Here is a 15,248-nt window from a genome sequence, read left to right on the forward strand (position 1 = left end):
AGTTCAAGAAGAAAAACAATGAGGACTAGGTATGATCAACTTGGTAATAAACACAGAGAGATAATAGGAGTTGTCAGAGTGAGGCTGTCTGCAAAGGGAACGGAGACGCTCCCAGCACTCTGAGCATAACGCTGATGGAAATTGGATTTGAGAGCTCCGTCTTCAAAACAGTGAATAGTCTGTGAAATGAACTTTTTTTTAGATAGAAAAATGGAAACTGCTAAACACATGGTTCTCTTTGACTGGACGGCTACGTGGCCGTTTTTCAAAGCAGCTCCTTGCGATGTGTTCAGACATGAGCTCGGTCGAAGCATACTGAGTGAGGGGGCTTTTTTTTTTTTCCCCCCATTTCTGTTTTTCATTGAGTAGACGTTTTTGATTAGGGAGTTCTTTTTAATTAACTTGGTATTGCAGTCCTGCCTGCATGTACGAGTCGTGAGCTGTTAAAGCCGCATAATTATTGCCTTGGTGCATGTTCAAATCGCACCAAACAATACTGACCCACAAACACTGGAACATTTTAAGCAGTATAAGTTAAGGGTGTAACAATACACTCCGGTCGCGGTTTGATTCTTGGAATATTTCGAACAAAATCAAGTGAAGCAAACTGATGACTGAAAAGACTCCTTTCTTTTGTTTATTTCTGAATCATAAACAATGTAATACAATGTCTGTATAAAACGCAATCATTCAAAACTTGCCCTGAATAGAGGTTTAATATTAAACAAAATATACTGCAGGCTCACCTTCCTGTATCTTAAAAATAAATGTTTTGCATGAACAAAGTGTCCGATCTGGGGCAAACAATCAGCCGAAGCATAATGAGCCCCATAACACGACTAGAGCTCCAAAGTCGGCTAAAATGCCCCACTTCTGCAGCCTTTAGTGTTTGCAAGCTACTGAAGAGCTCTTTTTAACTGTTATGAAATGGTTGTGTAACTGTATAACATATCATGCGTGCTCGATATATAAATTTTAACTTTATGGGATTCACAGATTGGGACCCCAGTTTTCAAACAGTGCAACTGCATTGCATGCATAATTTAATAGAATGCTGATTTCCCCAATGTGAAATCATTGCACATTTCTACGATACACATGGTGTTTGCGTCGATGTCTCGTTACACCCCTAATATCAGTATACTACCAGGATTAGGTTTTGAACATCCTTTGCATTCAATAATGCTCAGTTTTGATTGTCATCTAGGCCACACTTCAGTTCTGTGTGGTGAAACCCATCATGGCCATCATCACTATCTTCCTACAAGCCTTTGGCAAATATCACGATGGAGATTTTAAGTGAGTTTTTGTTCGTTCTTACATTTTACTTGATGTATCATAATCCAGTACGGTGCTAATTACATGCTTTATATTGTGAACAGATCAGTGCTATATTTAAGTAAAGCAAAAATGAGGCAAAACACAAACTTCTTCTAAAAGCTGTGTCTTCCTATAGCGTCAACGGAGGCTACCTTTACATTACGATCATCTACAACGTCTCTGTGAGTCTGGCACTCTACGCGCTTTTCCTCTTCTACTCAGCCACCAGTGACCTTCTGAGACCCTTTGAACCTGTGCTCAAGTTCCTGACCATCAAATCGGTCATCTTCCTCTCCTTCTGGCAAGGTGGGTAACGGTTTAAAACAGAGGTGAAAGAAGCATAGGGGGGATCATCTGAAATATGCACCTAACAAACAGATTCTCTTGAGGACCTGGACATTCAGACTCCTACTACTTGAGTGTCCTCATGTTGTGGGATGCTAGTAGCGTTAACAGCTGGTTAAGTAATTAGTCACAGCAATCTTAATTTGAAAGCCACTCAACACGGTGGCTGAAAAGACTAATCAATCTCAGATAATTGCTCTCTGTGTAACACGCTGTTGGTAGGTCCATCCAGGCTTTATCAGAGGGATACAAACCTTGTGTTGATAATTCTGAACTGATTTTATTTATGTTGCCTTTCCACAGGCAGCCGTCAAAAATCTGTTAAATCTGTCCAAAAAACAAACTCATAACTTGTTTTGTATGTCACTGTTAACATAAGAGAAACTCCGAGGGTTCTGGAGTCAAATCTGATTTGCTTAAAAATGTTTTAATGAGGCCTCTTTCATGTATCAGCGTCCATTCATGGACAATCGATTAGACTCTCTTTAATATTTCAGGTAAATATAAAATGCAAATCACTTGATAATGATAATATGTTTAATTTATATAGTGCCTTTCCAGAGCTCAAGGACGCTTTACAATATCAATAAAACATAAACAACACAAAATGTGAAAAACAATGAAACACAAAAAAATGAAAAACATAGAACAGACAGTACAGTCACTGAGAGAAAATGCATAGCAACACATTAGGACAGACATCACTGAGAAAACAGATACGTTTTAAGTTGGGATTTGAACTCGGAGATGGATGTGATGCTGCGAAGAGTCCGAGGGAGTGAATTCCAGATCTTGGGTGCTATAACACTGAAAGACCTGCCACCCATGGTAGAGAGTCGAGATCTAGGGACAGAGAGGAGTCCGAGCCCAAGTAGCTGAGAGAGCGGGGTGGGTTGTAGCAGAGAAGCAGTGCACTAAGATAGCGAGGTTCCAAACCATGAAGTGATTTAAATGTAAGAAGGATTATTTTATATTTAATGTTAAACGAATCCGGTAGCCAGTGCAGTTCAGACAGGACTGGAGTAATGTGAGCTGAGCGCTTGGTATGTGTAAGAAGTCAAGCGGCAGAGTTTTGAATATATAGCAACCTAGCAATAGAATTAGCAGGTAAACCAATGAGGAGTGCATTGCAGTAGTCAAGACATGAGGATGTAAATGCATGAACCAGTGTTTCAGTGTCTTTGAGGGTAATGAAGGGACAGAAGCGAGCAATGCGACACAGGTGAAAAGAATTTTTACCAGTTTTAGAAACGGAGTTTATATGAGCTTCAAAGGTGATGGAGGGATCAAAGATGATGCCTAAAGGTTTTACAGTACTAGATGGTTTAATGGCAGTGCTATCAATGTCACCAGTAATGTCATAAAGGATATTTTTAGTGTGTGTTGGTGTTCCAATAATAATGATCGCAGTTTTGTCCATGTTCAGTTTTAAAAAGTTGGAGTTAAGCCATCCTTTTATTTCATTGACACATGCTGATAGTCTGGAGAGCAGGAGCAGATCTACAAGCTGTATAGATTTGAATGTCATCAGCATAACAGTGGTAACTGAAACCGATCCCTGAGGGACACCTAATTTCAGAGAGACTGTAGGCGACTGATAATCCTGCATAAAAATGTAAAAGTGTCTCTCCGTGAGATAAGAATTAAGCCAGGAAAGAGCAGCACCCGTGACACCGATATCCGAGAGGCGCGAGAGAAGCAAGTCATGACAGACGGTATCAAAGGCAGAACTAAGACCAAGTAATAGAAGAATAGATAGAGAACTAGGAGTAATAGGTTATTGACAACCCTTACGAGGGCAGTTTTAGTGCCGTGAAGACGAAGAAAGCGAGATTGAAAGGAGGTCAAAGAGATTATTTTGAGCAAGGAAAGATTGGAGCTGGGAGGCAACCGTATTTTCCAGTATTTTGGAAATGAACGGTAAGTTAGAGATGGGGTGAAAATTAGAAAGAACAGTAGGTCCAAGTTAAGTATTTTAAGAAGTGGAGTCACTGCCACAGTTTTAAGTGGTAGAGGGAGAGAAACGCAAGTTAATGATCTGTTTATAAAGTGAGAAGTAGGTGCAGAAAGGATAGAACGACAGCGTTTTGTGGAAAAACGTAGGAGCAGGATCAAAGTGGCAAGATGAAGAACTGGATTTCAGTATTATGTCACTGATAGAAGAGGGTCTCGTAGGAGTAAAGCGAGATAACTGTTAAAAAGAGTGGTCAGGCAGAAAACTCAAATCTGAGGCATTGCTTTTAAAGACAAAGGCAAAGGCAGACAGCATTCAACTTTTCCCGGTAATAATTCCGGAAAGGGCTACAGAGCTTTTCATATGTGTGAACATCATGAGCTTGGGTAAAGAGGAGGTTGGGTGAGGCTTATTTACTGTGTCAAACAAAACCTTAGGCCTATTGCTTGCTTTATTGATTATTGTGGAAGCACAGATGGACCACGCAGAGTTCAGAGCAGTTTTGAATGTGTTGAGGTGATCAGTGAGAGCTAGGTGGTGAACTGTAAGACCAGTTTTCCAATAAAGCCACTCGAGGCGTCTACCAATCACTTTTAAGGCCCAGAGCTCAGGTGTATACCAGGGGGAAGTGTGGGAGGAGGGGACCGGCCTAGTCTTATCAGAAATAACAGAGGAGTAATTTGAGAAAATAACAGCAGAGTATTTTTGGAGTATTGTTGAAGGACAAGAGATATCAAAAACATCAGATATTGTAGAGGAAGCAATGGAAGCAGAGAGTAATGTGGCGTCAACAGATTTAAGGTGCCTATAGGGTATCATTGTGTTACTGCATTTCGTTTGAGCAGGTAGACTGAGACTAAATTCAATGAGTTTATGATCAGAGATGCCGGGGTCAAGAGGAGATTGAAGCAATATCAAACCCAGATGTACAGATTAAATAACGAGTATGGCCATGGGTGTGAGTAGGAAAAGTCACGTCGAGTCAGATTGAAACAGTGGAAAACAGACAATAGTTGAGATGAGTTGGAGCACACTGTATATTAAATGAATATTAAAGTCACCAAGCAGGAGGACACGTGATGACGAAGCGCAGGCAAGAGATAGCAGTCCACAGAGTTCGGTGGGCAAAAAGGCCGGTTGAGCCTTAGGAGGACGATATAGTAGAGTAATTGTGAGAGGGCAATGAAAATCAGCCTTCAGTACCATATATTTGAACGTATTAGTGTTGTGAAAATCAAGTTGTGCGAGACGCAAATCATTTCGACAGATCTCCACTTTTGTAGAGTTCTCAGAACTTCTGTAGCTTTCTAGACTATTTATTGCTCTCAATCTTTAGTAACTTCCTACATAATATATTCAGTCCCTCCCAGGACTTTGCGATCGCAGAAATGAACGCAAAATCCGCAATATTCTGAGACGCTTGCATTTTTTTAAAATTGCGGCAGAGTTTCAGCAGATTTGGGCGGAGACGCATCACGTGACATCATCACAAATCCCTCTTTGATTCACATGCGTCGAACACGAGTACAGCTAAAAGGTGTCATTTACCAACAAACATCACTGCGAAACGATTTCATGCAATTGCAATTTTGCCAATTCAAGTACTGCTCCACAAAAATGCACAAAAAAAATATAGACAGACTGAATATAAAAAATAAATAACAAAAAAAAAACTCCTGTACGGACTATATATAAAAAATAAATAACAAAAAAAAACCTCCTGTATGGACTATATATAAAAAATAAATAACAAAAAAAAACCTCCTGTACGGACTATATATAAAAATAAATAACAAAAAAAAAACTCCTGTACGGACTATATATAAAAAATAAACAAAATAAAAAAAACTTCTGTACGGACTATATATAAAAAATAAATAACAAAAACAAAAACTCCTGTACGGACTATATAAAAATAAAATAAAATAAAATAAAAAAACTCCTGTATGGGCTATAAAAAATAAATAACAAAAAAAAATCTAAGTAAAATGTTTTGTATCAGACTCCACTTTTTTTAAAATCTAGTGGCTTCTGGGTTTTTTTTTTTTCTTCTGGGTTCTTTCTTTTCCTCATTACATTGTGCAAATATTTTGTCTTCATTACATATTTTAGATCTGAATGTTGACATTATTGGACATGGAAAGATTTATTTATTTGATATATTTCAAGAATACCGTTTTAGCCTTTTTTAACTTGTGGATAATCCAATTGATTTTTACTATTTAGACAGAATCAAAATTCGTATTATGCCATTTTAAGTAAAAAAAAAAAAAAAAAAAGAAAGAATCAGTAGAATCTGGATATGTGTACAAATATGCTTGAAAGGGTTAAACTTCAGCAGATATATGGCATGATGATGAATTAATAACAAACCATTTCTTGCCCGTTTCTCCAGGCATGATCCTGGCCATCCTAGAGCGCTGTGGTGTGATCCCAGAAGCATTGTTTATAGACGGGTACGAGGTGGGCGCAGGGACGGTAGCAGCCGGCTGGCAGAATTTCATCACTTGCATCGAAATGTTCTTCGCTGCTATCGCACTCCGTTACGCCTTCACGTACGACGTATACCAGGAGAAGACGAGCCAAGCTCCAGGTTGGCATGCTAGCCATCTGTCTACCTTTCTGAGTTTACACTTTTGTTGTTGTAAAGAAGGCTTGCCAGGGTACTTCAGAGGAGATGGGCACGGAGTTATGCGTCTCAGTGGGGCAGCTGGAGACGGCAGGAGTAGGGGTTCAGAGCAATTCTGTAAAGATCAGCTCTCCTCTGAAGCACGGAGAGTCCAAAAAAACAGACATCTGTGGTACAGCATGTGGCATAAGAACAATTCATTTGAGGTTAAAGATAAATTGATACCATTTTAGACACTGAGGGTTTTTTTTGTTGTTTTTTTTTAGCTTTTAGATTCAGTCTTAGTATGTGGGTGAGGAAGCAGACAAAGAAGAAACTGCTTTTGGAGAGTGGGGCCTTTTCATGTCCCCCCCTTTATACTGCCAAGAGTTTTAAAAGCACCTTTGTTTGAACCCTCAGTCCTATTTGGCAGTGTGCAAGGTTTCGGGTTGTGCAGAAAATTTCTATTTAATATTCTCCAATCTCCGCTCTAATGACATCGTGGCCCCTGAATGTTAAGCACTTCATTAGACCTGTATTATGATTCAGTGCATTCTGCATGAAATACAGCTCAAATTCTCCATTTCATTGGGTCTGTCTGTGTGGGCTTTGAATGCCAAAGATTGAAATCTCAAAAAGTGGGGAAGCTGATGTCGTTTGCAAATGAAAGGGATTTTCTGTTGGTAAATTATTATTACAGCTTAATATACGAGCGCTTTGCTTTTAAACTCCTCGATTAGCAGCCCAGTGTGATGCCACATGCCTACGTGTAACTTAAAATCTGGCTAAAACTGGACCCTGAAGGTAAGAAGGTAACACTTCGACTGATCTACTGACCTTTTGCTGCTGGGGAAAAGGTCAGAAGAAGGCAGTGGAGGAGCATGTTTTTGTCTGGGCCTATCCTTTTTCTCCCGAGGCAAACCAACAGCAGGCTGAAGCTCAGTGAGTGAGTGAGTGTGTTGACCCAGACTTAACCCCTTTCCACTGCACGTCTCACACCACCTTCTGACCCTCAAACACACACTATACTGAAATAATTGAGCAGTCCTCTACACTGATCTCAGGAGTGTAAGGACTCCCTGTGGTCCACTAGAGGGCAGAAGAAGAGATGGCGGTATCGTCATGGTAGCAGTGATTTTATTTATTTATTTATTTATTTTGTCCGATCGCTCATTCATCAACAGCGAGATCAAAATGCGCTTACAGTGAGTATAGAAAATCATCATACCCTGTCAAAATCCTTACCTTTTGTCACATTACACCCTGGAAATTAAAATAAATTAAATCAACTTTTACCAGCTGTATTTACACGTTATAACCTTCGATATCCAAGTGAAAATAACTTCTTTTTTATTTTTTCCTTTTTGAACAATTATTCAAATTTAATTAGTGAAATACCTGGTTTGGATACGTGATCAGAGTAACAGAGTAACCATTATAAACTTGCTCAGGTACAACTTCCCAGTCAACTTCCCAGATCACACACCGTGCTAATTGCCCCACACCTGACATCAGCTACAGGGGTTTTGATCACTTCATAAGAAAACCATGAGGATTCCATTACTAACGGTGCATGGCAACGCAAAGAATACACCATGGTTGGAAAGGTGCTTTCAAAAGGGCTCTGGGACAAAGTTTTGGAACGGCACAAAGGATTTTGAAGGCTTTAACTATCCCTCTGAGTACCATTCAAAGCATTATTAAGAAGTGGAAAGTGTATGGCACCACCAACACCTCGCCTAGATCGGGCCGTCCTGCCAAACTATAGGACCGAGCCAGGAGGATCTTGATCAGGGTTGCTACCAAGAGGCCAATGGCAACTTTGAAGGACTTAAGGCTGAGATTGGTCGGTCTGTACATGTGACAACAAACTCACAAGCTTTACACAAAGCTGGCCTGTATGGCAGGGTGGCAAGAAAGAAGCATCTTCTGAAAAAGGGCCACACAGAGTCTCGTTTGCACTTTGCAAAAAAAAACAACAACAACAAAAATAGATTCTAATGCCATGTGGCAAAAGGTTTTATGGTAAGATGAGACCAAGATTGAACTGCAAGCGTTCTGTTTAGTGAAAACTAAACACAGCACACCACCCAAAACACACCATACCTACTGTGAAGCATGGTGGTGGTAACATTATGTTGTGGGGGTGTTTCTCTTCATCTGGGACTGGGCAATTGGTCAGGATTGAAGGGAAAATGGATGCTGCCAAGTACACCCAAATTCTTGAGGAAAACCTGCGATTCTCTGCTAGACAGCTGAAGATGGGCAGATGGTTCACCTTCCAGTACAACAACAACCCTAAACACACCGCCAAAAAAAAAGTACGCAGTGGCTTAAGGATAGGAAGGTGAATGTCCTGAGTGGCCAAGTCAGAGCCTTGACCTAAATCCAATTGAAAATCTGTGGACAGACTTGAAGACAGCAGTCAATCGCCGCTCACCACGAAATTTGACTGAACTCGAACAATTCTACATGGGCAAATATTCCCTGATCTAGATGCACAAAGCTAATAGAGACATATCCAAACAGACTGATGGCTTTAATTAAAGCAAAAGGTAGCTTTTTAAAGTATTAAATCATGGGACTGATCACGTTTCCAACTCTGTTATTCTAGTTCTCTTTTTTTAACGTTTTCCGAACTGTTGCCTTTTTTTACATTACGTGAAAGGCAGGATGTGTAAATAAAGCTGGAACAAAAAAGCATATTTTTAATGGGTTTTGATTTCAGGCTGCAAGACAAAAAAAAGTGACTATTTCAAAGGGGTATGATGATTTTCTGTAGCATGGAGATAGAGCTCTTCATCTACGACCACACCAGACTGCTCTGAGTAACATCCTTTTATAAAGCCACAGATGAGCTGTGCACAGAAGCAGCAAGGCTGGGGAATTTTTTTCCTTTCTTTCTCTCCTCACTGAACATCTCTAACATTAGAGAAGTGAAGCAGGAGAGTCCACATCAGGGAGCACTGGGACAAGGTTCAAAAGGGGTTTTTTTTTATTTAGTTTTTTTAATCCAAGCTTCTGTTTTGACAGCAGTCAGGTCAGAGTGTGGCCGTGCTCCTGGCAGAACCTGCTCACAAAACTGAAAATAATGCATTGTAACTCACGTGTGGCAGAACCTTTTGTGACTGTGAGGACAGATTAGATTTTTAGAAAGGTCGTATAAAATGCAGACAGTAAATCGTGGGTTTCATAATAGTAAAAAAGAAAGAAGGTTTATAACGTCATATGCCTTTCAGTTGCACTTTACCTGTCTATACTTGTTTTTATGCCCATGGGTCATCAGAAAATACCTGCACATAAGATGAAATTTGTCATTGCATTGTTTTTCATTTCTTAATGTAACGGGGTTGTAAGCCTTTTTTAAATATATACAGTTGCGGTCCTAAGTTTACATACGGCTTGCAGAATCTGCAAAATGTCAATTTTTAAAAAAGACACACACTACCTTAAGAGGCAGGGGGTGTAAACTTTTGAACAGGATGATCAGTTAAATTGTTACTATTTTGTCTTCTGGGAAACATGTAAATATCTTCTGTAGCTTCTGAAGGGTGGGACTAAGTGGAAAAAAATTCTTTAAACAAAATAATAACAATTTACACCGATCATCCTGTTGAAAAGTTTACACCCCCCTGGCTCTTAATGTATCGTATTACTTTCTTGATCATCAGTGAATGTTTGCACCTTTTGTAATAGTCGTGTACGAGTCCCTCAGTCGTCCTCAGTGTGAAAAGATGGATCTCAACATCATACAGTCACTGTTGGAAAGGGGGTCAAATATGCAGAAGATGCTGGAAAAGCAAAGAATGTGCAGGACCTGGAGGATTTTTCTGAAGAACAGTGGGCAGTTTAACTGTTCAGTACAAACAAGGGACTTGTGAACACAAAAACTATCACAAAACATAAAAACATCCAGGTAACAACACACCGTATTAAGAATCAAGCGTGTGTAAACTTTTGAACTGGTTCATTTGTGTAAATTCAGTTATTGTTGTGTCTTGTAGACTATATGTAAACATCTGTTATGTTAAGTAGCTTATTCAGGACAGCACTAAATAAAAAAAACTCATATTAAAATGAACATTTTGCAGATTGTGCAAGGTGTATTTAAAAGGTCTCTAGATATATTTTTACATCATTAATAGGAATTATTCTTTTTCTTTATAGATAATGTCGCCCCCATGCACAGCATCTCCAGCGGACTGAAAGAGACCATCAATCCTGGAGACATGGTGCAGGACGCCATCCACAACTTCTCTCCAGCCTACCAGCAGTACACGCAGCAGTCCACGCAGGAGGTGGTGCAGCCGAGCCAGAACGGCAAGCAGGGCCCTGCCGTCAGCAAGAACCCGAAGAAGTCTGACAAAATCACCCTGATCGACACGGACGATGAGCTCTAAAGAGAGTGTGTGTGTGTGTGTGTGTGTGTGTGTGTGTGTGTGTGTGTGTGTGTGTGTGTGTGTGCGCGCGCGTTTGTATATGTATGTATGTAATATATGTGTGTATGTATAGGGGAAAGGGGAACCACAGGTACAGAGAACATCTTCCAAACCCACACAGATATATTCCAGACCACATAACGTGTGACGTCTAAGGTTACATAATCCCAGATTAATCCGGGTCTTCTACAGCCTCCCGCTTATAAACGCACGTTAATAACGAACGTCTACCAAATTCCAGTGACTTCATTAGGTTACAAGAAAAGGATTAACAGAATTATCTGTGTTCCCTCGACTGTCAAGAAAAGAGCCACAGGTTTCGCAGTTATCGCAGGTTTTGTCACTGCTTAATCGATCCGCTCGTACGTCGTCCCGCTCTGTTCAAGCTGACAATGTTGTTGGGATCCCGTGTGATTCCTGGCTGTGTTACAGAACAACCTAAGCGTGAAGGAGGTGTTGAGGAAGCTCTGACGGGCTGGAACAGACACTTCACAGAGCGCCTCTTTTTTGAAGTATTTACTCGGCGGCCCTTGGATCCGGTCTCCCGATGAACGGAAGCATCTCTCAAAGACGCCCTGGTTTCGGAGCGCCGCACTTCAAACTGTTTACCTAGGCTCTTTGAAACACTTCATATCTCCTGCATCAAGGACACGACGAATGGCTTAAGAACTTGTCTTACCTGACAACGAAGCTTCGTCATTTTTGTTCTTACCTCACTCTTCAGCATCTCTAATCCTATCCGAACAATTCAGCACTCTTGTGCTATATTATACAAGGAAGTTATGTTTGTTTGTTTGTTTTAATTGTAAATAATTTGTATATAATAATTTAGTCGCACGGGTGATGATGGGAAATGTAAAGGTTAATATAATGTTATTGTAAAGGAATAATTAGTTCATGTGTTGTATTGATTAACGCTATCCACTGGTGTTGCTTCACTTCGTTTCACTCAAACATTTTTAACTTCTTTTTAAAAAGATCATTAATCTGGACATTTTTTAAATGAGCAGTATATATTGTGACAAACCTTGACGAACGATTTATGAATAAATAGTTATTATTCACGTTGCACCCTTTTAAACAGGACAAACGATCACTATGGCTCTTTAATTAGGTTCTAAAGGCGGTCAGTTCTTGTACACCTTGTTCATAAAGTATTTGGAATGCTTCTTGAAATGTTTTACCTGGGCTCGTCACGTATAAACAGTATAACATCCTTTAAATGAAGTTAAGACGCTGTTGATCGTTTCTGGATTCGAATAAAAGCTCACTTCAAACGAATGAAACTGAGGGATAGATGTGTTTTGTGTGGGGTTTTTTTCAGCTTTTTCTTTTTTTTGATGTCTACATTATTACTATCTACTTATACTATGCACTAAAAGTATGTACATAGTTTTGAGCGTGTAACAAAGAGTATGTAAGTACTGGGACATATGAACACATCATGTAACTGACAAGAACGTTGTTGCCTGGTTATGCACACAGTCGCTGTAAACAAACTCCTTGTTGCGTTTCAGCTTTTTCCCGTATTTCATTTACACTCCTCTGAAATCCACCGTTTTGCTGGTTGAATTCGGCGTCACAAAACTCCTCCTTCTCACTCCTTTGTGCAAGGAGTTGTGGGCATTATTAGCTGAAAATATTAGCGTACACGGATCCACGCTACCGGAAATAGTACACCACCCGGGTACCTCATTTCAACATACTACGATCTGGGACACAGTAATTCTCATCTCGGATGCTATTTAGGACGGATAGTAGGCGTGCTCGGATTGGGACGTGGCCTATGATGTGCCTTGTGATGAATCACTCACTGCCAGCTTGTTAATCGAAGAAGCTTTATTGAAAAGTACAAAATGGACACTGCATACTATGTACAGGAATAATTTACTTTCTTATATTCAGCCAGAGTGGAAAAAAAAAAGCATGAGTTTATTTGTACATGAGGGTAGTTCATCGACAGAAAGTAAATAAATGAATGTAAATACAATAATTTAGGAGGTTTGGAAAAAAAAAAACTACACAAATCAAAAATAAATATCAACTTTCAAGTGTAATAGATATACACAGATTTCTGTAATGGTGTAAATCATACGATACGATTTAATCTAAGCCTAGGTTTGCTGCCTTTCATGTCTGTATTTACAATCATTGTATGGATTTACGCCTCGTTTAAAAACTTTCCACACCTTTAGTCTGCGGTTGGCCGTTTAAACGTCCCGCTACGTTCTCCTTTCCTACAGTACGTAAAGCGGTATCAAGCTCAAGCTCCTTATAGGCACTGCTGTTCTCGAATATCAACTTCTTCCTCTGTTACCTTTTCATTCCACCTTAACGTTGACAGCTACTGCACAGGGTGATCATTTGGAGCAGCATACCATACCTAATGGAGTTTTTCCTCTGGGTTTCTAGGCAAGTGTGTTCAAGAGCACTGGTTAAAGTTTTATGTGCGTTCATGGTAAATAGCTTTAAGAACTGGCTGAGCGTGTATATAATATATACTTTCAAAAAAATAGATATAGTCATATGTAAAATATAGAATAATTTAACTTGTTCAGCCAGAAAAAAAGGCCACATACAGCATACATAGTATATGAAGACCAAAAAAAAAAAAAAAGTACCCACTTAGTGAGAACAGCATCTCCAGGTATGCTAAGAGATGAGAGAAATGAAAAAGGGGGCTGTATGGAGAAGAGAATCTGGTACAGAAGAGTTCGCACATAATTAAGCTGTCAGTGGAGTTCATTGGAGGTTAATGTCTTTTCTCCAACGTTAAATTACACGCTCTATCCAAACTGGCCAACTGAACACTGGCGACCATGTTGGAGGATTTCCTGTCCCCTTGTTCCGACTGTAATACGGCCTAATTAGAATATCCTCAGCCTTATGAGCAACCTTGATGTGTTTAATGTTCTGACAAACAAAAATACATAAATTCTATTTTTTGGTCCAGAAAAGTAACAAAGCCACATTCGTCCAAGAAGATATGCAGTGTCTTCACCGGATTCACCAGCATTTGTTCACAGCATTTTGAGAGCTCACCACTAGAGGTCAGTACAAGTCACAAACAAGGGATGGTTTTGTTTTGGGGTTTTTTTTTTTGTTTGTTTGTTTGTTTTTTACATGGAAAAGATCAAATTGAACTGGAATTCATAAAGAGGAACTGATAAAGAGTGAAGGGGGAAAATTAACTCCTTCTATGGAATAGGAAGTGGGGGAGCAAGCATGGGGCTGGGGAATTTCTGGGCTTTTGTTTTTTTCTTTTTTTCCATTATGCATTTATGATCCAAAAGTAAAGGTGTGGGGGTTGAAAATGTCTATTTAACTGTGACATTTCTTTAGAACTGCATGGTAAGTCTCAACAAAGCCTAGAAGAAGAAAAAAACGGAAATTAGACCTGCACCTGTTTACAGACGATAATGTGACTTGCATAAATCCACAACAGCATCTGAGAAGCAAGAGCACTGGATCACCATAAACACTGATATGTTCACTGATTAGACATGTGCAAGGAGGGTTTTGTAAGCAGATTGTAAGCTATTGTCAAACACATTAGAGAAGGGGGGAAAAATAAGTATAAATGTGTAAATCTCTGAACTTCATCCTTCTCCCAAGATATGCAGGTCTTGCCCGAAAACCGTATAAAATACAAAGACGATCAGCAGAAAATAACAAACCTAAATAGCGTTTGAATATGAAAAGGACGTATAAAACATAGAGAAAAGGTACAAAATAATAAGTATGCACAAAAAGCACAGCAGCAGGCCGCAGAGCCAGGGCTAGCAGCGGCCTACACAGCAGCACGGTTTATTTTCCCCCTGAGGGAAGAAGGAACAGTCATAGTCACTTGGGTAAGAGAGAATCCTGATTGCACGTGTAACTCACAACTGGTCATTTCTGTAAGAAATCAATCGACAGAACGAGCACTTCCATGTACTGTAGGCGTCACGTTAACCTAATTCTGACACGTGCTCCGGAAAGGACGCTGCACGTCGAGTCACGTCATAAACACCAGGATCGTCTTTACCCAAGAGTCTGTCTCGAATTATTTACGATTCATAAAACATTTCATCGGGGTTCCCAACACCGGCAGTGCCACCTCTTGTGACCTAGCAGTAGGAATGCTTTCTGAACGGACGGAATTCTCGATGCGAAATTAAAGAAGTCAAGATCTTCGGGTTCGCTCGTTGTTCTTGTGTGGTGGGGTTTTTTTTTTCGTTCGTGAGGCGATAGCGAATCTGTAATATACAGGTAATAATGGACTTGCGTTACTTCTGCCAAGACAGCTCACGTCTCTATATCCAATATGGATTACCTTCCATTCGTTATGGCGCCGACGAGGAGGAAAAAAAAATAAAAGAAAAACATACTGGAAAGCAGGTGAATATCTATCCATTTCATTCATTTTCCATACCGCTCATCCTACACGGGTTCGCAGGGGAGCTTGGAGTCGATCGCAGGGAAGGTGGGGTTGAAAATGAGAAACCTGGAGGGGGTGGCTCAACCCATTGCAGAGCACAATCGCACGTACGTTCACACACTACGGACAACTTGGAAATGCCAATCAGCCTCATGGAGGAAA

General features: G+C 40.0%; 2 protein-coding genes across 3 annotated transcripts in view; one reads left to right on the forward strand and one right to left on the reverse strand.

Moving 5' to 3' along the window:
* tmem184a (transmembrane protein 184a) overlaps positions 1-13,240 on the forward strand; it is a 31,771-nt gene extending 18,531 nt beyond the window's left edge. Inside the window, exons 6-9 of the mRNA XM_053612397.1 lie at positions 1,208-1,299; positions 1,457-1,626; positions 6,015-6,212; positions 10,395-13,240. Of these exons, the coding sequence (XP_053468372.1) occupies positions 1,208-1,299; positions 1,457-1,626; positions 6,015-6,212; positions 10,395-10,627 (693 nt within the window). The 3' untranslated portion in view covers positions 10,628-13,240. The remainder of the gene's footprint in view (positions 1-1,207; positions 1,300-1,456; positions 1,627-6,014; positions 6,213-10,394) is intronic.
* Positions 12,495-15,248, reverse strand: part of mafk (v-maf avian musculoaponeurotic fibrosarcoma oncogene homolog K) — a 16,789-nt gene continuing 14,035 nt past the window's right edge. For both annotated transcript variants that reach the window (XM_053612398.1, XM_053612399.1), the window contains one exon: positions 12,495-15,248. This exon is cut by the window's right edge. The gene's annotated coding sequence lies outside the window, so the exon portion shown is untranslated.

This window comes from Ictalurus furcatus, chromosome 24 (assembly GCF_023375685.1).
Source record: "Ictalurus furcatus strain D&B chromosome 24, Billie_1.0, whole genome shotgun sequence".
In the NCBI taxonomy this organism is placed as follows: Eukaryota; Metazoa; Chordata; class Actinopteri; order Siluriformes; family Ictaluridae; genus Ictalurus; species Ictalurus furcatus.